Here is a 26,803-nt window from a genome sequence, read left to right as displayed (position 1 = left end):
TGACACCACTGTACTGATGGTGATGCCACTGTACTGATGGTGAAGCCACTGTACTGAAGATGATGTCACTGTATGGATGGTGATACCACTGTACTGATGGTGACACCACTGTACCGATAGTTAGACCACTGTACTGATGGTGATGCCATTGTAGTGATGGTGACACCACTGTAGTAATAGGGACACCACTGTACTGATGGTGATACCACTGTAGTGATGGTGGCACCACTGTACTGATGGTGACACCACTGTACTGATGGTGATGCAACTGTACTGATGGTGATGCCACTGTACTGATGGTGATGCAACTGTACTGGTGGTGATGCCACTGTTCTGATGGTGATGCCACTGTACTGATGGTGACACCACTGTACTGATGGTGATGCCACTGTTCTGATGGTGATGCCACTGTACTGATGGTGACACCACTGTACTGATCTTGATGCCACTGTACTGATGGTGATGCCATTGTTCTGATGGTGATGCCACTATACAGATGGTGATGCCACTGTAGTGATGGTGACACTACTGTACTGATGGTGATACTACTGTACTGATGGTTACACCACTGTACTGATGGTGATACCACTGTAGTGATGGTGACACCACTGTAGTAATGGTGACACCACTGTATTGATAGTGATACCACTGTACTGATGGTGACACTACTGTACTGATGGTTACACCACTGTACTGATGGTGATACCACTGTAGTGATGGTGACACCACTGTAGTAATGGTGACACCACTGTACTCATAGTGATACCACTGTAATGATGGTGACACCACTGTAGTAATGGTGACACCACTGTACTGATGGTGAAACCACTGTACTGATGGTAACACTGCTGTACTGATAGTGATACCACTGTAGTGATGGTGACACTACTGTAGTAATGGTGACACCACTGTACTGATGGTGATACCACTGTACTGATGGTGACACAACTGTACTGATGGTGACACCACTGTACTCATGGTGATTCCACTGTACTGATGGTGACACCACTGTACAGATGGTGACACCACTGTACTGATGGTGATACCACTGTACGGATGGTGATACCACTGTAGTGATGGTGATGCCACTGTAGTGATGGTGGCACCACTGTACTTATGATGGCACCACTGTACTGATGGTGATACCATTCTTCTGATGGTGACACCACTGTACTGATGATGACATCACTGTACTGATGGTGATACCACTGTAATGATGGTGACACCATTGTAGTAATTGTGACACCACTGCACTGATGGTGATACATCTGTTCTGATGGTAACAACACTGTACTGATGGTGACACCACTGTGCTTATGGTGATACCACTGCACTGATGGTGACACCACTGTACTGGTGATACCACTGTATTGGTGATACCACTGTTGTGATGGTGACACCACTGTAGTAATGGTGACAACACTGTACTGATGGTGACACCACTGTACTGATGGTGACGCCACTGTACTGATAGTGATTCCACTCTTCTGATGGTGACACCACTGTACTGATGGTGACACCACTGTACTGATGGTGACACCACTGTACTGATGGTGACACCACTGTACTGATGGTGATTCCACTCTTCTGATGGTGACACCACTGTACTGATGGTGACACCACTGTACTGATGGTGACACCACTGTACTGATGGTGACACCACTGTACTGATGGTGATACCACTGTACTAATGGTAACACCACTGTAATGATGATGACACCACTGTACTGATGGTGATACCACTGTAATGATGGTGACACCATTGTAGTAATTGTGACACCACTGCACTGATGGTGATACATCTGTTCTGATGGTAACACCACTGTACTGATGGTGACACCACTGTGCTTATGGTGATACCACTGCACTGATGGTGACACCACTGTACTGGTGATACCACTGTACTGGTGATACCACTGTTGTGATGGTGACACCACTGTAGTAATGGTGACAACACTGTACTGATGGTGACACCACTGTACTGGTGATACCACTGTACTGGTGATACCACTGTTGTGATGGTGACACCACTGTAGTAATGGTGACAACACTGTACTGATGGTGACACCACTGTACTGATGGTGACGCCACTGTACTGATAGTGATTCCACTCTTCTGATGGTGACACCACTGTACTGATGGTGACACCACTGTACTGATGGTGACACCTCTCTATTGATTGTGACACCCCTGTACTGATGTTGATACCACTGTAGTGATGGTGACGCCGTTGTATTGATGGTGACGCCACTGTACTGATGATGACACCACTGCACTAATGGTGACACCACTGTACTGATGGTGATACCACTGTAGTGATGGTGACACCACTGTACTGATGGTGACACCACTCTAGTAATGGTGAAACCACTGTCATGGTCACAACACAGTGCTCATGGTGCACTTATGCATTGACACCATTGTAGTAATTGTGAGACCTGTACTGGTAGTGACATTCCACTTCAGTGATTGTGAAACACCGCTCTGGTGATGGTGACACTGCTGCAGTGAATGTGACTTCATTGTATTGATGGTGATATACAGTAGTGCTAGTGACAATAGTGATAGTACAGTGAACTAGAGAGTCAATACAACACCACAGTCCACCACAGTCACCTCTGTGATGTCACTGTGGTTGACTGCTGCCCTCAACACATCCAGGCCTCTCACCACCCTACCAAAGATATTGACCCACTGGCCATCATCTGTGCGATCCCTGGTGATGATGAAGAACTGTGTACTCTTGCTACTCCATGGGTCATACCATGATCCCACAGCACCAGCATTGCCTGACTTCCGGTACTGGTAACCATACTGGTGGGTCAGCAGTGGTGCTCCTCCCTCACCATTATTATTCTGGTAGTCTCCACCCAACACATGCTCCCCTGACACACCCTTGTTCCCCAGCCACAACAGTTTAGTGTTGAGGTAGGAGGAGCCTGACTGATGTTGTCCAGTACACAACAACACAAACTGTTTGGCCAGCATGGTGTCAGTATTCAGCTGGATGTGGAGTCTTCGTCTGGGTGATCCAGGCCAGGCCAGGTCAAGAAATACCAGAGTGGAGGACGACTCCAGGGCCTCCATCACCTCCGTCACCTTCATAAACAAACATCATCATTAACTACAATGTTAATACTTTACCTACAATAAATATTGAATTATGATTATGTCTTATTAACAAAATATTACTTTATTATTAATATTATTATTATTATTGTTATTATTATTATTATTATTGTTATTATTATTATTGTTACTATTATTATTATTATTATTATTTTTATTATTATTATTATTATTATTATTATTATTATTATTATTATTATTATTATTATTATTATATTGAATTATAACTTTCCTTTATTATTATTATTGTTATTATTTTTCATTACATTTTATAAATATTGAATTAAAATTATCTCTTTGATTAAAATATTGTTTTATAATTATTTTTACCAATAATAATCAGTGAATAATAATTACTTTTATATTATTTAAATATATTTTTTCTAAATTATAATTATATTTATTATAATTAACTTATTAATATCTATTACAAAAAAGCCTGAGCTTGCTACCACCTGCAGCTCACAAGACTGCCATCCCCACGAGCCCCTTTGGGGCGGGGCAGATGGCAGACCAGAGGCCTAGCTTCTCCCTACGAGCCCCGTGAGGGCGGGGAATGTGGCTAGGCCTGGGGACACTTGGTCCCAAAGATGAGCCCCGTGAGGGCGGGGAATGTGGCTAGGCCTGGGGACAGTTGGTCCCTACGAGCCCCGTGAGGGCGGGGAATGTGGCTAGGCCTGGGGACAGTTGGTCCCTACGAGCCCCGTGAGGGCGGGGAATGTGGCTAGGCCTGGGGACACTTGGTCCCAAAGATGAGGGGGTACTTGTACCTCCTCCCATGGGAGACTTAAGTCTCTAGACACTCCCCAGATAGGGAGTCAAGGCCGGGTCACCACTACTTGGAAAAGACCCGGACCGGGAGAATACCGGCGAATAAAAAAAAAAACAAATATTACAAATAGTAAATAATAATCATCCTTCTTATTAAATTATTATTATTATTATTATTATTATTATTATTATTATTATTACTTTTTACAATTATTGCCAATTTTTGTATATTTTATTATTAATATTATTATTAAAAAATTATTATTATTAAATTAACATAGTTATTATTAAAATATTTTTGCAAATATAAAACCAAAAATGGATTTTTCTTGTATAATGATATTAATATTATTATGAAACTTTTATAATGATATTAACATTACTATAAAACTTTTATAATGATATTAAAATTATCATAAAACTTTTATAATGATATTAACATTACCATAAAACTTTTATAATGATATTAACATTACCATAAAACTTTTATAATGATATTAACATTACCATAAAACTTTTATAATGATATTAACATTATCATAAAACTTTTATAGTTACGTCACCATTACTGTGAATTATTTTCAGTGCAAATTACATAGTGATACCAGGTCACATTTAATATACCAGGTCACATTTAATATACCAGGTCACATTTAATATACCAGGTCACATTTAATATACCAGGTCACATTTAATATACCAGGTCACATTTAATATACCAGGTCACATTTAACACACCAGGTCACATTTAATATACCAGGTCACATTTAACATACCAGGTCACATTTAACATACCAGGTCACATTTAATATACCAGGTCACATTTAATATACCAGGTCACATTTAACACACCAGGTCACATTTAATATACCAGGTCACATTTAATATACCAGGTCACATTTAATATACCAGGTCACATTTAACACACCAGGTCACATTTAATATACCAGGTCACATTTAACACACCAGGTCACATTTAATATACCAGGTCACATTTAATATACCAGGTCACATTTAATATACCAGGTCACATTTAATATACCAGGTCACATTTAACACACCAGGTCACATTTAATATACCAGGTCACATTTAATATACCAGGTCACATTTAACACACCAGGTCACATTTAATATACCAGGTCACATTTAACACACCAGGTCACATTTAATATACCAGGTCACATTTAATATACCAGGTCACATTTATCACACCAGGTCACATTTAATATACCAGGTCACATTTAACACACCAGGTCACATTTAATATACCAGGTCACATTTAATATACCAGGTCACATTTAATATACCAGGTCACATTTAATATACCAGGTCACATTTAACACACCAGGTCACATTTAATATACCAGGTCACATTTAATATACCAGGTCACATTTAACACACCAGGTCACATTTAATATACCAGGTCACATTTAATATACCAGGTCACATTTAACACACCAGGTCACATTTAATATACCAGGTCACATTTAATATACCAGGTCACATTTAATATACCAGGTCACATTTAATATACCAGGTCACATTTAATATACCAGGTCACATTTAATATACCAGGTCACATTTAATATACCAGGTCACATTTAACACACCAGGTCACATTTAATATACCAGGTCACATTTAATATACCAGGTCACATTTAATATACCAGGTCACATTTAACACAGCAGGTCACATTTAATATACCAGGTCACATTTAACACACCAGGTCACATTTAATATACCAGGTCACATTTAATATACCAGGTCACATTTAACATACCAGGTCACATTTAATATACCAGGTCACATTTAATATACCAGGTCACATTTAATATACCAGATCACATTTAATATACCAGGTCACATTTAATATACCAGGTCACATTTAATATACCAGGTCACATTTAATATACCAGGTCACATTTAACATACCAGGTCACATTTAATATACCAGGTCACATTTAACATACCAGGTCACATTTAACATACCAGGTCACATTTAATATACCAGGTCACATTTAATATACCAGGTCACATTTAACACACCAGGTCACATTTAATATACCAGGTCACATTTAATATACCAGGTCACATTTAATATACCAGGTCACATTTAACATACCAGGTCACATTTAATATACCAGGTCACATTTAACATACCAGGTCACATTTAATATACCAGGTCACATTTAATATACCAGGTCACATTTAATATACCAGGTCACATTTAATATACCAGGTCACATTTAACATACCAGGTCACATTTAATATACCAGGTCACATTTAATATACCAGGTCACATTTAACATACCAGGTCACATTTAATATACCAGGTCACATTTAACATACCAGGTCACATTTAATATACCAGGTCACATTTAATATACCAGGTCACATTTAACATACCAGGTCACATTTAATATACCAGGTCACATTTAATATACCAGGTCACATTTAATATACCAGGTCACATTTAATATACCAGGTCACATTTAATATACCAGGTCACATTTAATATACCAGGTCACATTTAATATACCAGGTCACATTTAACCAAGTCACATTTAATATACCAGGTCACATTTAATATACCAGGTCACATTTAATATACCAGGTCACATTTAATATACCAGGTCACATTTAACATACCAGGTCACATTTAATATACCAGGTCACATTTAACATACCAGGTCACATTTAATATACCAGGTCACATTTAACATACCAGGTCACATTTAACATACCAGGTCACATTTAATATACCAGGTCACATTTAATATACCAGGTCACATTTAATATACCAGGTCACATTTAACATACCAGGTCACATTTAATATACCAGGTCACATTTAATATACCAGGTCACATTTAACATACCAGGTCACATTTAACATACCAGGTCACATTTAATATACCAGGTCACATTTAATATACCAGGTCACATTTAACATACCAGGTCACATTTAATATACCAGGTCACATTTAATATACCAGGTCACATTTAACATACCAGGTCACATTTAATATACCAGGTCACATTTAACATACCAGGTCACATTTAATATACCAGGTCACATTTAATATACCAGGTCACATTTAATATACCAGGTCACATTTAACATACCAGGTCACATTTAATATACCAGGTCACATTTAATATACCAGGTCACATTTAATATACCAGGTCACATTTAATATACCAGGTCACATTTAATATACCAGGTCACATTTAATATACCAGGTCACATTTAATATACCAGGTCACATTTAATATACCAGGTCACATTTAACATACCAGGTCACATTTAATATACCAGGTCACATTTAACATACCAGGTCACATTTAACATACCAGGTCACATTTAATATACCAGGTCACATTTAATATACCAGGTCACATTTAATATACCAGGTCACATTTAATATACCAGGTCACATTTAATATACCAGGTCACATTTAATATACCAGGTCACATTTAATATACCAGGTCACATTTAATATACCAGGTCACATTTAATATACCAGGTCACATTTAACATACCAGGTCACATTTAATATACCAGGTCACATTTAATATACCAGGTCACATTTAATATACCAGGTCACATTTAATATACCAGGTCACATTTAATATACCAGGTCACATTTAATATACCAGGTCACATTTAATATACCAGGTCACATTTAACATACCAGGTCACATTTAATATACCAGGTCACATTTAACATACCAGGTCACATTTAATATACCAGGTCACATTTAATATACCAGGTCACATTTAATATACCAGGTCACATTTAATATACCAGGTCACATTTAATATACCAGGTCACATTTAATATACCAGGTCACATTTAATATACCAGGTCACATTTAATATACCAGGTCACATTTAATATACCAGGTCACATTTAATATACCAGGTCACATTTAATATACCAGGTCACATTTAACATACCAGGTCACATTTAATATACCAGGTCACATTTAATATACCAGGTCACATTTAATATACCAGGTCACATTTAATATACCAGGTCACATTTAATATACCAGGTCACATTTAATATACCAGGTCACATTTAATATACCAGGTCACATTTAATATACCAGGTCACATTTAATATACCAGGTCACATTTAATATACCAGGTCACATTTAATATACCAGGTCACATTTAATATACCAGGTCACATTTAATATACCAGGTCACATTTAATATACCAGGTCACATTTAACATACCAGGTCACATTTAATATACCAGGTCACATTTAACATACCAGGTCACATTTAATATACCAGGTCACATTTAACATACCAGGTCACATTTAATATACCAGGTCACATTTAACATACCAGGTCACATTTAATATACCAGGTCACATTTAATATACCAGGTCACATTTAATATACCAGGTCACATTTAACATACCAGGTCACATTTAATATACCAGGTCACATTTAACATACCAGGTCACATTTAATATACCAGGTCACATTTAACATACCAGGTCACATTTAACATACCAGGTCACATTTAATATACCAGGTCACATTTAATATACCAGGTCACATTTAATATACCAGGTCACATTTAATATACCAGATCACATTTAGTAGACCAGGTCACATTTATTATACCAGGTCATATTTAATATAACAGGTCACATTTAATATACCAGGTCATATTTAATATACCAGGTCACATTTAATATACCAGGTCACATATAATATACAAGGTCACATTTAATATACCAGGTCACATTTAATATACCAGGTCACATTTAATATACCAGGTCACATTTAATATACCAGGTCACATTTAATATACCAGGTCACATTTAACATACCAGGTCACATTTAATATACCAGGTCACATTTAATATACCAGGTCACATTTAATATACCAGGTCACATTTAATATACCAGGTCACATTTAATATACCAGGTCACATTTAATATACCAGGTCACATTTAATATACCAGGTCACATTTAACATACCAGGTCACATTTAATATACCAGGTCACATTTAATATACCAGGTCTCATTTAACATACCAGGTCACATTTAACATACCAGGTCACATTTAATATACCAGGTCACATTTAATATACCAGGTCACATTTAATATACCAGGTCACATTTAATATACCAGGTCACATTTAATATACCAGGTCACATTTAATATACCAGGTCACATTTAATATACCAGGTCACATTTAATATACCAGGTCACATTTAATATACCAGGTCACATTTAATATACCAGGTCACATTTAACATACCAGGTCACATTTAATATACCAGGTCACATTTAATATACCAGGTCACATTTAATATACCAGGTCACATTTAATATACCAGGTCACATTTAATATACCAGGTCACATTTAACATACCAGGTCACATTTAATATACCAGGTCACATTTAATATACCAGGTCACATTTAATATACCAGGTCACATTTAATATACCAGGTCACATTTAACATACCAGGTCACATTTAATATACCAGGTCACATTTAATATACCAGGTCACATTTAACATACCAGGTCACATTTAATATACCAGGTCACATTTAACATACCAGGTCACATTTAATATACCAGGTCACATTTAATATACCAGGTCACATTTAACATACCAGGTCACATTTAATATACCAGGTCACATTTAACATACCAGGTCACATTTAATATACCAGGTCACATTTAACATACCAGGTCACATTTAATATACCAGGTCACATTTAATATACCAGGTCACATTTAATATACCAGGTCACATTTAACATACCAGGTCACATTTAATATACCAGGTCACATTTAACATACCAGGTCACATTTAACATACCAGGTCACATTTAATATACCAGGTCACATTTAATATACCAGGTCACATTTAATATACCAGGTCACATTTAACATACCAGGTCACATTTAATATACCAGGTCACATTTAATATACCAGGTCACATTTAATATACCAGGTCACATTTAATATACCAGGTCACATTTAACATACCAGGTCACATTTAATATACCAGGTCACATTTAATATACCAGGTCACATTTAATATACCAGGTCACATTTAACATACCAGGTCACATTTAATATACCAGGTCACATTTAACATACCAGGTCACATTTAATATACCAGGTCACATTTAATATACCAGGTCACATTTAATATACCAGGTCACATTTAACATACCAGGTCACATTTAACATACCAGGTCACATTTAACATACCAGGTCACATTTAACATACCAGGTCACATTTAATATACCAGGTCACATTTAATATACCAGGTCACATTTAATATACCAGGTCACATTTAATATACCAGGTCACATTTAACATACCAGGTCACATTTAACATACCAGGTCACATTTAATATACCAGGTCACATTTAACATACCAGGTCACATTTAACATACCAGGTCACATTTAATATACCAGGTCACATTTAATATACCAGGTCACATTTAACATACCAGGTCACATTTAATATACCAGGTCACATTTAATATACCAGGTCACATTTAATATACCAGGTCACATTTAATATACCAGGTCACATTTAACATACCAGGTCACATTTAATATACCAGGTCACATTTAATATACCAGGTCACATTTAATATACCAGGTCACATTTAATATACCAGGTCACATTTAATATACCAGGTCACATTTAATATACCAGGTCACATTTAATATACCAGGTCACATTTAACATACCAGGTCACATTTAACATACCAGGTCACATTTAATATACCAGGTCACATTTAATATACCAGGTCACATTTAACATACCAGGTCACATTTAACATACCAGGTCACATTTAATATACCAGGTCACATTTAACATACCAGGTCACATTTAATATACCAGGTCACATTTAACATACCAGGTCACATTTAATATACCAGGTCACATTTAACATACCAGGTCACATTTAATATACCAGGTCACATTTAACATACCAGGTCACATTTAATATACCATATAACAGGTCACATTTAATATACCAGGTCATATTTAATATACCAGGTCACATTTAATATACCAGGTCACATATAATATACAAGGTCACATTTAATATACAAGGTCACATTTAATATACCAGGTCACATTTAATATACCAGGTCACATTTAACATACCAGGTCACATTTAATATACCAGGTCACATTTAATATACCAGGTCACATTTAATATACCAGGTCACATTTAATATACCAGGTCACATTTAACATACCAGGTCACATTTAACATACCAGGTCACATTTAATATACCAGGTCACATTTAATATACCAGGTCACATTTAATATACCAGGTCACATTTAATATACCAGGTCACATTTAATATACCAGGTCACATTTAACATACCAGGTCACATTTAATATACCAGGTCACATTTAATATACCAGGTCACATTTAATATACCAGGTCACATTTAACATACCAGGTCACATTTAATATACCAGGTCACATTTAACATAACAGGTCACATTTAACATACCAGGTCACATTTAATATACCAGGTCACATTTAATATACCAGGTCACATTTAACATACCAGGTCACATTTAATATACCAGGTCACATTTAATATACCAGGTCACATTTAACATACCAGGTCACATTTAACATACCAGGTCACATTTAATATACCAGGTCACATTTAACATACCAGGTCACATTTAATATACCAGGTCACATTTAATATACCAGGTCACATTTAACATACCAGGTCACATTTAATATACCAGGTCACATTTAACATACCAGGTCACATTTAATATACCAGGTCACATTTAATATACCAGGTCACATCTAACCAGGTCACATTTAATATACCAGGTCACATTTAATATACCAGGTCACATTTAATATACCAGGTCACATTTAACATACCAGGTCACATTTAATATACCAGGTCACATTTAACATACCAGGTCACATTTAACATACCAGGTCACATTTAACATACCAGGTCACATTTAACATACCAGGTCACATTTAACATACCAGGTCACATTTAATATACCAGGTCACATTTAATATACCAGGTCACATTTAACATACCAGGTCACATTTAATATACCAGGTCACATTTAATATACCAGGTCACATTTAATATACCAGGTCACATTTAATATACCAGGTCACATTTAATATACCAGGTCACATTTAATATACCAGGTCACATTTAATATACCAGGTCACATTTAACATACCAGGTCACATTTAATATACCAGGTCACATTTAATATACCAGGTCACATTTAATATACCAGGTCACATTTAATATACCAGGTCACATTTAATATACCAGGTCACATTTAATATACCAGGTCACATTTAATATACCAGGTCACATTTAATATACCAGGTCACATTTAATATACCAGGTCACATTTAATATACCAGGTCACATTTAATATACCAGGTCACATTTAACATACCAGGTCACATTTAATATACCAGGTCACATTTAACATACCAGGTCACATTTAATATACCAGGTCACATTTAATATACCAGGTCACATTTAACATACCAGGTCACATTTAACATACCAGGTCACATTTAATATACCAGGTCACATTTAATATACCAGGTCACATTTAACATACCAGGTCACATTTAACATACCAGGTCACATTTAATATACCAGGTCACATTTAACATACCAGGTCACATTTAACATACCAGGTCACATTTAATATACCAGGTCACATTTAATATACCAGGTCACATTTAACATACCAGGTCACATTTAATATACCAGGTCACATTTAACATACCAGGTCACATTTAACATACCAGGTCACATTTAACATACCAGGTCACATTTAACATACCAGGTCACATTTAACATACCAGGTCACATTTAATATACCAGGTCACATTTAACATACCAGGTCACATTTAATATACCAGGTCACATTTAATATACCAGGTCACATTTAACATACCAGGTCACATTTAATATACCAGGTCACATTTAACATACCAGGTCACATTTAATATACCAGGTCACATTTAATATACCAGGTCACATTTAATATACCAGGTCACATTTAATATACCAGGTCACATTTAATATACCAGGTCACATTTAATATACCAGGTCACATTTAATATACCAGGTCACATTTAATATACCAGGTCACATTTAATATACCAGGTCACATTTAATATACCAGGTCACATTTAACATACCAGGTCACATTTAATATACCAGGTCACATTTAACATACCAGGTCACATTTAATATACCAGGTCACATTTAATATACCAGGTCACATTTAACATACCAGGTCACATTTAATATACCAGGTCACATTTAACATACCAGGTCACATTTAATATACCAGGTCACATTTAATATACCAGGTCACATTTAATATACCAGGTCACATTTAACATACCAGGTCACATTTAATATACCCAGGTCACATTTAATATACCAGGTCACATTTAATATACCAGGTCACATTTAACATACCAGGTCACATTTAACATACCAGGTCACATTTAACATACCAGGTCACATTTAATATACCAGGTCACATTTAACATACCAGGTCACATTTAACATACCAGGTCACATTTAATATACCAGGTCACATTTAATATACCAGGTCACATTTAACATACCAGGTCACATTTAACATACCAGGTCACATTTAACATACCAGGTCACATTTAACATACCAGGTCACATTTAACATACCAGGTCACATTTAATATACCAGGTCACATTTAATATACCAGGTCACATTTAACATACCAGGTCACATTTAATATACCAGGTCACATTTAATATACCAGGTCACATTTAACATACCAGGTCACATTTAACATACCAGGTCACATTTAATATACCAGGTCACATTTAATATACCAGGTCACATTTAACATACCAGGTCACATTTAATATACCAGGTCACATTTAATATACCAGGTCACATTTAACCATACCAGGTCACATTTAACATACCAGGTCACATTTAATATACCAGGTCACATTTAATATACCAGGTCACATTTAATATACCAGGTCACATTTAATATACCAGGTCACATTTAACATACCAGGTCACATTTAATATACCAGGTCACATTTAATATACCAGGTCACATTTAACATACCAGGTCACATTTAATATACCAGGTCACATTTAATATACCAGGTCACATTTAATATACCAGGTCACATTTAACATACCAGGTCACATTTAACATACCAGGTCACATTTAACATACCAGGTCACATTTAATATACCAGGTCACATTTAATATACCAGGTCACATTTAACATACCAGGTCACATTTAATATACCAGGTCACATTTAACATACCAGGTCACATTTAATATACCAGGTCACATTTAATATACCAGGTCACATTTAACCAGGTCATACCAGGTCACATTTAACATACCAGGTCACATTTAATATACCAGGTCACATTTAACATACCAGGTCACATTTAATATACCAGGTCACATTTAACATACCAGGTCACATTTAATATACCAGGTCACATTTAATATACCAGGTCACATTTAATATACCAGGTCACATTTAATATACCAGGTCACATTTAATATACCAGGTCACATTTAATATACCAGGTCACATTTAATATACCAGGTCACATTTAATATACCAGGTCACATTTAATATACCAGGTCACATTTAATATACCAGGTCACATTTAATATACCAGGTCACATTTAATATACCAGGTCACATTTAATATACCAGGTCACATTTAACATACCAGGTCACATTTAATATACCAGGTCACATTTAACATACCAGGTCACATTTAATATACCAGGTCACATTTAATATACCAGGTCACATTTAACATACCAGGTCACATTTAATATACCAGGTCACATTTAATATACCAGGTCACATTTAATATACCAGGTCACATTTAATATACCAGGTCACATTTAACATACCAGGTCACATTTAATATACCAGGTCACATTTAATATACCAGGTCACATTTAACATACCAGGTCACATTTAATATACCAGGTCACATTTAACATACCAGGTCACATTTAATATACCAGGTCACATTTAATATACCAGGTCACATTTAACATACCAGGTCACATTTAACATACCAGGTCACATTTAACATACCAGGTCACATTTAACATACCAGGTCACATTTAACATACCAGGTCACATTTAATATACCAGGTCACATTTAACATACCAGGTCACATTTAATATACCAGGTCACATTTAACATACCAGGTCACATTTAATATACCAGGTCACATTTAACATACCAGGTCACATTTAATATACCAGGTCACATTTAATATACCAGGTCACATTTAATATACCAGGTCACATTTAATATACCAGGTCACATTTAATATACCAGGTCACATTTAATATACATTTAATATAACAGGTCACATTTAACATACCAGGTCACATTTAATATACCAGGTCACATTTAACATACCAGGTCACATTTAATATACCAGGTCACATTTAACATACCAGGTCACATTTAATATACCAGGTCACATTTAATATACCAGGTCACATTTAACATACCAGGTCACATTTAACATACCAGGTCACATTTAACATACCAGGTCACATTTAACATACCAGGTCACATTTAACATACCAGGTCACATTTAATATACCAGGTCACATTTAATATACCAGGTCACATTTAATATACCAGGTCACATTTAATATACCAGGTCACATTTAATATACCAGGTCACATTTAACATACCAGGTCACATTTAATATACCAGGTCACATTTAATATACCAGATCACATTTAATATCATAACAGGACACATTTAATATACCAGGTCACATTTAATATACCAGGTCACATTTAATATACCAGGTCACATTTAACATACCAGGTCACATTTAATATACCAGGTCACATTTAATATACCAGGTCACATTTAATATACCAGGTCACATTTAACATACCAGGTCACATTTAACATACCAGGTCACATTTAATATACCAGGTCACATTTAATATACCAGGTCACATTTAATATACCAGGTCACATTTAATATACCAGGTCACATTTAATATACCAGGTCACATTTAACATACCAGGTCACATTTAATATACCAGGTCACATTTAATATACCAGGTCACATTTAATATACCAGGTCACATTTAACATACCAGGTCACATTTAATATACCAGGTCACATTTAACATACCAGGTCACATTTAATATACCAGGTCACATTTAACATACCAGGCCACATTTAACATACCAGGTCACATTTAATATACCAGGTCACATTTAATATACCAGGTCACATTTAACATACCAGGTCACATTTAATATACCAGGTCACATTTAACATACCAGGTCACATTTAATATACCAGGTCACATTTAACATACCAGGTCACATTTAACATACCAGGTCACATTTAACATACCAGGTCACATTTAATATACCAGGTCACATTTAATATACCAGGTCACATTTAACATACCAGGTCACATTTAATATACCAGGTCACATTTAACATACCAGGTCACATTTAATATACCAGGTCACATTTAATATACCAGGTCACATTTAATATACCAGGTCACATTTAACATACCAGGTCACATTTAATATACCAGGTCACATTTAATATACCAGGTCACATTTAACATACCAGGTCACATTTAACATACCAGGTCACATTTAATATACCAGGTCACATTTAATATACCAGGTCACATTTAATATACCAGGTCACATTTAACATACCAGGTCACATTTAACATACCAGGTCACATTTAATATACCAGGTCACATTTAATATACCAGATCACATTTAATATACCAGGTCACATTTAATATACCAGGTCACATTTAATATACCAGGTCACATTTAATATACCAGGTCACATTTAATATACCAGGTCACATTTAATATACCAGGTCACATTTAATATACCAGGTCACATTTAATATACCAGGTCACATTTAATATACCAGGTCACATTTAATATACCAGGTCACATTTAATATACCAGGTCACATTTAATATACCAGGTCACATTTAATATACCAGGTCACATTTAATATACCAGGTCACATTTAATATACCAGGTCACATTTAATATACCAGGTCACATTTAACATACCAGGTCACATTTAATATACCAGGTCACATTTAATATACCAGGTCACATTTAATATACCAGGTCACATTTAATATACCAGGTCACATTTAATATACCAGGTCACATTTAATATACCAGGTCACATTTAACATACCAGGTCACATTTAATATACCAGGTCACATTTAATATACCAGGTCACATTTAATATACCAGGTCACATTTAACATACCAGGTCACATTTAATATACCAGGTCACATTTAACATACCAGGTCACATTTAACATACCAGGTCACATTTAACATACCAGGTCACATTTAATATACCAGGTCACATTTAATATACCAGGTCACATTTAATATACCAGGTCACATTTAACATACCAGGTCACATTTAATATACCAGGTCACATTTAATATACCAGGTCACATTTAACATACCAGGTCACATTTAATATACCAGGTCACATTTAACATACCAGGTCACATTTAACATACCAGGTCACATTTAACATACCAGGTCACATTTAACATACCAGGTCACATTTAATATACCAGGTCACATTTAACATACCAGGTCACATTTAACATACCAGGTCACATTTAATATACCAGGTCACATTTAACATACCAGGTCACATTTAACATACCAGGTCACATTTAACATACCAGGTCACATTTAACATACCAGGTCACATTTAACATACCAGGTCACATTTAATATACCAGGTCACATTTAACATACCAGGTCACATTTAACATACCAGGTCACATTTAATATACCAGGTCACATTTAATATACCAGGTCACATTTAACATACCAGGTCACATTTAATATACCAGGTCACATTTAACATACCAGGTCACATTTAATATACCAGGTCACATTTAACATACCAGGTCACATTTAATATACCAGGTCACATTTAATATACCAGGTCACATTTAATATACCAGGTCACATTTAATATACCAGGTCACATTTAATATACCAGGTCACATTTAATATACCAGGTCACATTTAATATACCAGGTCACATTTAATATACCAGGTCACATTTAACATACCAGGTCACATTTAATATACCAGGTCACATTTAATATACCAGGTCACATTTAATATACCAGGTCACATTTAATATACCAGGTCACATTTAATATACCAGGTCACATTTAATATACCAGGTCACATTTAACATACCAGGTCACATTTAATATACCAGGTCACATTTAACATACCAGGTCACATTTAATATACCAGGTCACATTTAACATACCAGGTCACATTTAACATACCAGGTCACATTTAATATACCAGGTCACATTTAATATACCAGGTCACATTTAACATACCAGGTCACATTTAATATACCAGGTCACATTTAATATACCAGGTCACATTTAACATACCAGGTCACATTTAATATACCAGGTCACATTTAACATACCAGGTCACATTTAATATACCAGGTCACATTTAACATACCAGGTCACATTTAATATACCAGGTCACATTTAATATACCAGGTCACATTTAATATACCAGGTCACATTTAATATACCAGGTCACATTTAATATACCAGGTCACATTTAATATACCAGGTCACATTTAATATACCAGGTCACATTTAATATACCAGGTCACATTTAATATACCAGGTCACATTTAATATACCAGGTCACATTTAATATACCAGGTCACATTTAACATACCAGGTCACATTTAATATACCAGGTCACATTTAATATACCAGGTCACATTTAATATACCAGGTCACATTTAACATACCAGGTCACATTTAATATACCAGGTCACATTTAATATACCAGGTCACATTTAATATACCAGGTCACATTTAACATACCAGGTCACATTTAATATACCAGGTCACATTTAATATACCAGGTCACATTTAATATACCAGGTCACATTTAATATACCAGGTCACATTTAATATACCAGGTCACATTTAACATACCAGGTCACATTTAATATACCAGGTCACATTTAATATACCAGGTCACATTTAATATACCAGGTCACATTTAATATACCAGGTCACATTTAACATACCAGGTCACATTTAACATACCAGGTCACATTTAACATACCAGGTCACATTTAATATACCAGGTCACATTTAATATACCAGGTCACATTTAACATACCAGGTCACATTTAATATACCAGGTCACATTTAACATACCAGGTCACATTTAATATACCAGGTCACATTTAACATACCAGGTCACATTTAATATACCAGGTCACATTTAACATACCAGGTCACATTTAATATACCAGGTCACATTTAACATACCAGGTCACATTTAATATACCAGGTCACATTTAATATACCAGGTCACATTTAATATACCAGGTCACATTTAATATACCAGGTCACATTTAATATACCAGGTCACATTTAATATACCAGGTCACATTTAATATACCAGGTCACATTTAATATACCAGGTCACATTTAATATACCAGGTCACATTTAATATACCAGGTCACATTTAACATACCAGGTCACATTTAATATACCAGGTCACATTTAATATACCAGGTCACATTTAATATACCAGGTCACATTTAACATACCAGGTCACATTTAATATACCAGGTCACATTTAATATACCAGGTCACATTTAATATACCAGGTCACATTTAATATACCAGGTCACATTTAATATACCAGGTCACATTTAATATACCAGGTCACATTTAACATACCAGGTCACATTTAATATACCAGGTCACATTTAACATACCAGGTCACATTTAATATACCAGGTCACATTTAACATACCAGGTCACATTTAATATACCAGGTCACATTTAATATACCAGGTCACATTTAACATACCAGGTCACATTTAACATACCAGGTCACATTTAACATACCAGGTCACATTTAATATACCAGGTCACATTTAACATACCAGGTCACATTTAATATACCAGGTCACATTTAATATACCAGGTCACATTTAACATACCAGGTCACATTTAATATACCAGGTCACATTTAATATACCAGGTCACATTTAATATACCAGGTCACATTTAATATACCAGGTCACATTTAATATACCAGGTCACATTTAATATACCAGGTCACATTTAATATACCAGGTCACATTTAATATACCAGGTCACATTTAATATACCAGGTCACATTTAATATACCAGGTCACATTTAACATACCAGGTCACATTTAACATACCAGGTCACATTTAACATACCAGGTCACATTTAACATACCAGGTCACATTTAACATACCAGGTCACATTTAATATACCAGGTCACATTTAACATACCAGGTCACATTTAACATACCAGGTCACATTTAACATACCAGGTCACATTTAATATACCAGGTCACATTTAATATACCAGGTCACATTTAATATACCAGGTCACATTTAATATACCAGGTCACATTTAACATACCAGGTCACATTTAATATACCAGGTCACATTTAACATACCAGGTCACATTTAACATACCAGGTCACATTTAACATACCAGGTCACATTTAATATACCAGGTCACATTTAACATACCAGGTCACATTTAACATACCAGGTCACATTTAATATACCAGGTCACATTTAACATACCAGGTCACATTTAATATACCAGGTCACATTTAACATACCAGGTCACATTTAACATACCAGGTCACATTTAATATACCAGGTCACATTTAATATACCAGGTCACATTTAATATACCAGGTCACATTTAACATACCAGGTCACATTTAATATACCAGGTCACATTTAATATACCAGGTCACATTTAATATACCAGGTCACATTTAACATACCAGGTCACATTTAATAGGTCACATTTAACATACCAGGTCACATTTAATATACCAGGTCACATTTAACATACCAGGTCACATTTAATATACCAGGTCACATTTAATATACCAGGTCACATTTAATATACCAGGTCACATTTAACATACCAGGTCACATTTAATATACCAGGTCACATTTAATATACCAGGTCACATTTAATATACCAGGTCACATTTAACATACCAGGTCACATTTAATATACCAGGTCACATTTAATATACCAGGTCACATTTAACATACCAGGTCACATTTAATATACCAGGTCACATTTAATATACCAGGTCACATTTAATATACCAGGTCACATTTAACATACCAGGTCACATTTAATATACCAGGTCACATTTAATATACCAGGTCACATTTAACATACCAGGTCACATTTAATATACCAGGTCACATTTAATATACCAGGTCACATTTAATATACCAGGTCACATTTAATATACCAGGTCACATTTAATATACCAGGTCACATTTAATATACCAGGTCACATTTAATATACAAGGTCACATTTAATATACCAGGTCACATTTAATATACCAGGTCACATTTAACATACCAGGTCACATTTAGTATAACAGGTCACATTTAATATACCAGGTCACATTTAATATACCAGGTCACATTTAGTATACCAGGTCACATTTAATATACCAGGTCACATTTAATATACCAGGTCACATTTAATATACCAGGTCACATTTAATATACCAGGTCACATTTAATATACCAGGTCACATTTAATATACCAGGTCACATTTAATATACCAGGTCACATTTAATATACCAGGTCACATTTAACATACCAGGTCACATTTAATATACCAGGTCACATTTAACATACCAGGTCACATTTAATATACCAGGTCACATTTAATATACCAGGTCACATTTAACATACCAGGTCACATTTAACATACCAGGTCACATTTAACATACCAGGTCACATTTAACATACCAGGTCACATTTAACATACCAGGTCACATTTAACATACCAGGTCACATTTAACATACCAGGTCACATTTAACATACCAGGTCACATTTAACATACCAGGTCACATTTAATATACCAGGTCACATTTAATATACCAGGTCACATTTAACATACCAGGTCACATTTAACATACCAGGTCACATTTAACATACCAGGTCACATTTAATATACCAGGTCACATTTAATATACCAGGTCACATTTAACATACCAGGTCACATTTAATATACCAGGTCACATTTAATATACCAGGTCACATTTAACATACCAGGTCACATTTAATATACCAGGTCACATTTAATATACCAGGTCACATTTAATATACCAGGTCACATTTAACATACCAGGTCACATTTAATATACCAGGTCACATTTAATATACCAGGTCACATTTAACATACCAGGTCACATTTAACATACCAGGTCACATTTAACATACCAGGTCACATTTAACATACCAGGTCACCAGGTCACATTTAACATACCAGGTCACATTTAATATACCAGGTCACATTTAATATACCAGGTCACATTTAATATACCAGGTCACATTTAATATACCAGGTCACATTTAATATACCAGGTCACATTTAATATACCAGGTCACATTTAACATACCAGGTCACATTTAATATACCAGGTCACATTTAATATACCAGGTCACATTTAATATACCAGGTCACATTTAATATACCAGGTCACATTTAATATACCAGGTCACATTTAATATACCAGGTCACATTTAATATACCAGGTCACATTTAATATACCAGGTCACATTTAATATACCAGGTCACATTTAATATACCAGGTCACATTTAATATACCAGGTCACATTTAACATACCAGGTCACATTTAACATACCAGGTCACATTTAATATACCAGGTCACATTTAATATACCAGGTCACATTTAATATACCAGGTCACATTTAACATACCAGGTCACATTTAATATACCAGGTCACATTTAACATACCAGGTCACATTTAACATACCAGGTCACATTTAACATACCAGGTCACATTTAACATACCAGGTCACATTTAACATACCAGGTCACATTTAACATACCAGGTCACATTTAACATACCAGGTCACATTTAATATACCAGGTCACATTTAATATACCAGGTCACATTTAACATACCAGGTCACATTTAATATACCAGGTCACATTTAACATACCAGGTCACATTTAATATACCAGGTCACATTTAACATACCAGGTCAAATTTAACATACCAGGTCACATTTAATATACCAGGTCACATTTAACATACCAGGTCACATTTAACATACCAGGTCACATTTAATATACCAGGTCACATTTAACATACCAGGTCACATTTAACATACCAGGTCACATTTAATATACCAGGTCACATTTAATATACCAGGTCACATTTAACATACCAGGTCACATTTAATATACCAGGTCACATTTAATATACCAGGTCACATTTAACATACCAGGTCACATTTAATATACCAGGTCACATTTAATATACCAGGTCACATTTAACATACCAGGTCACATTTAATATACCAGGTCACATTTAATATACCAGGTCACATTTAATATACCAGGTCACATTTAATATACCAGGTCACATTTAATATACCAGGTCACATTTAATATACCAGGTCACATTTAATATACCAGGTCACATTTAACATACCAGGTCACATTTAATATACCAGGTCACATTTAACATACCAGGTCACATTTAATATACCAGGTCACATTTAACATACCAGGTCACATTTAATATACCAGGTCACATTTAATATACCAGGTCACATTTAACATACCAGGTCACATTTAATATACCAGGTCACATTTAATATACCAGGTCACATTTAACATACCAGGTCACATTTAATATACCAGGTCACATTTAACATACCAGGTCACATTTAACATACCAGGTCACATTTAACATACCAGGTCACATTTAACATACCAGGTCACATTTAATATACCAGGTCACATTTAATATACCAGGTCACATTTAACATACCAGGTCACATTTAACATACCAGGTCACATTTAATATACCAGGTCACATTTAATATACCAGGTCACATTTAATATACCAGGTCACATTTAACATACCAGGTCACATTTAATATACCAGGTCACATTTAATATACCAGGTCACATTTAACATACCAGGTCACATTTAATATACCAGGTCACATTTAACAGGTCACATTTAATATTCCAGGTCACATTTAATATACCAGGTCACATTTAACATACCAGGTTTAATATACCAGGTCACATTTAATATACCAGGTCACATTTAACATACCAGGTCACATTTAATATACCAGGTCACATTTAACATACCAGGTCACATTTAACATACCAGGTCACATTTAACATACCAGGTCACATTTAATATACCAGGTCACATTTAATATACCAGGTCACATTTAACATACAGGTCACATTTACAATACCAGGTCACATTTAATATACCAGGTCACATTTAACATACCAGGTCACATTTAATATACCAGGTCACATTTAATATACCAGGTCACATTTAACATACCAGGTCACATTTAATATACCAGGTCACATTTAACATATCAGGTCACATTTAACATACCAGGTCACATTTAACATACCAGGTCACATTAAATATACCAGGTCACATTTAACATACCAGGTCACATTTAACATACCAGGTCACATTTAACATACCAGGTCACATTTAACATACCAGGTCACATTTAACATACCAGGTCACATTTAATATACCAGGTCACATTTAATATACCAGGTCACATTTAATATACCAGGTCACATTTAACATACCAGGTCACATTTAATATACCAGGTCACATTTAATATACCAGGTCACATTTAATATACCAGGTCACATTTAATATACCAGGTCACATTTAATATACCAGGTACATTTAATATACCAGGTCACATTTAACATACCAGGTCACATTTAATATACCAGGTCACATTTAATATACCAGGTCACATTTAATATACCAGGTCACATTTAATATACCAGGTCACATTTAATATACCAGGTCACATTTAATATACCAGGTCACATTTAATATACCAGGTCACATTTAATATACCAGGTCACATTTAACATACCAGGTCACATTTAATATACCAGGTCACATTAATATAACAGGTCACATTTAACATACCAGGTCACATTTAATATACCAGGTCACATTTAACATACCAGGTCACATTTAACATACCAGGTCACATTTAATATACCAGGTCACATTTAATATACCAGGTCACATTTAACATACCAGGTCACATTTAACATACCAGGTCACATTTAATATACCAGGTCACATTTAACATACCAGGTCACATTTAACATACCAGGTCACATTTAATATACCAGGTCACATTTAACATACCAGGTCACATTTAACATACCAGGTCACATTTAATATACCAGGTCACATTTAATATACCAGGTCACATTTAATATACCAGGTCACATTTAATATACCAGGTCACATTTAATATACCAGGTCACATTTAATATACCAGGTCACATTTAATATACCAGGTCACATTTAATATACCAGGTCACATTTAATATACCAGGTCACATTTAACATACCAGGTCACATTTAATATACCAGGTCACATTTAATATACCAGGTCACATTTAACATACCAGGTCACATTTAATATACCAGGTCACATTTAATATACCAGGTCACATTTAATATACCAGGTCACATTTAACATACCAGGTCACATTTAACATACCAGGTCACATTTAATATACCAGGTCACATTTAATATACCAGGTCACATTTAACATACCAGGTCACATTTAATATACCAGGTCACATTTAATATACCAGGTCACATTTAATATACCAGATCACATTTAATATACCAGGTCACATTTAATATACCAGGTCACATTTAATATACCAGGTCACATTTAACATCACATTTAATATACCAGATCACATTTAATATACCAGGTCACATTTAATATACCAGGTCACATTTAACATACCAGGTCACATTTAATATACCAGGTCACATTTAATATACCAGGTCACATTTAATATACCAGGTCACATTTAATATACCAGGTCACATTTAACATACCAGGTCACATTTAATATACCAGGTCACATTTAATATACCAGGTCACATTTAACATACCAGGTCACATTTAACATACCAGGTCACATTAAATATACCAGGTCACATTTAAGATACCAGGTCACATTTAACATACCAGGTCACATTTAATATACCAGGTCACATTTAACATACCAGGTCACATTTAATATACCAGGTCACATTTAACATACCAGGTCACATTTAACATACCAGGTCACATTTAACATACCAGGTCACATTTAACATACCAGGTCACATTTAACATACCAGGTCACATTTAACATACCAGGTCACATTTAACATACCAGGTCACATTTAACATACCAGGTCACATTTAACATACCAGGTCACATTTAACATACCAGGTCACATTTAATATACCAGGTCACATTTAACATACCAGGTCACATTTAACATACCAGGTCACATTTAATATACCAGGTCACATTTAATATACCAGGTCACATTTAACATACCAGGTCACATTTAATATACCAGGTCACATTTAATATACCAGGTCACATTTAATATACCAGGTCACATTTAATATACCAGGTCACATTTAATATACCAGGTCACATTTAACATACCAGGTCACATTTAATATACCAGGTCACATTTAATATACCAGGTCACATTTAATATACCAGGTCACATTTAACATACCAGGTCACATTTAATATACCAGGTCA

General features: G+C 34.7%; 1 protein-coding gene across 1 annotated transcript in view; it reads right to left on the bottom strand.

The window, feature by feature from the left end:
• Nucleotides 1-1,552: 1,552 nt before the first annotated feature.
• The window catches only part of LOC128701026 (uncharacterized), a 193,142-nt gene continuing 167,891 nt past the window's right edge, over nt 1,553-26,803 (bottom strand). Inside the window, exon 6 of the mRNA XM_070080081.1 lies at nt 1,553-3,099. Within this exon, the coding sequence (XP_069936182.1) occupies nt 2,578-3,099 (522 nt within the window). The 3' untranslated portion in view covers nt 1,553-2,577. The remainder of the gene's footprint in view (nt 3,100-26,803) is intronic.

This window comes from Cherax quadricarinatus, unplaced genomic scaffold (genome assembly GCF_038502225.1).
Source record: "Cherax quadricarinatus isolate ZL_2023a unplaced genomic scaffold, ASM3850222v1 Contig138, whole genome shotgun sequence".
NCBI lineage: Eukaryota > Metazoa > Arthropoda > Malacostraca > Decapoda > Parastacidae > Cherax > Cherax quadricarinatus.
Note: the sequence above shows the minus strand (reverse complement) of the source record. Positions and strands in the feature narration are given on the sequence as shown.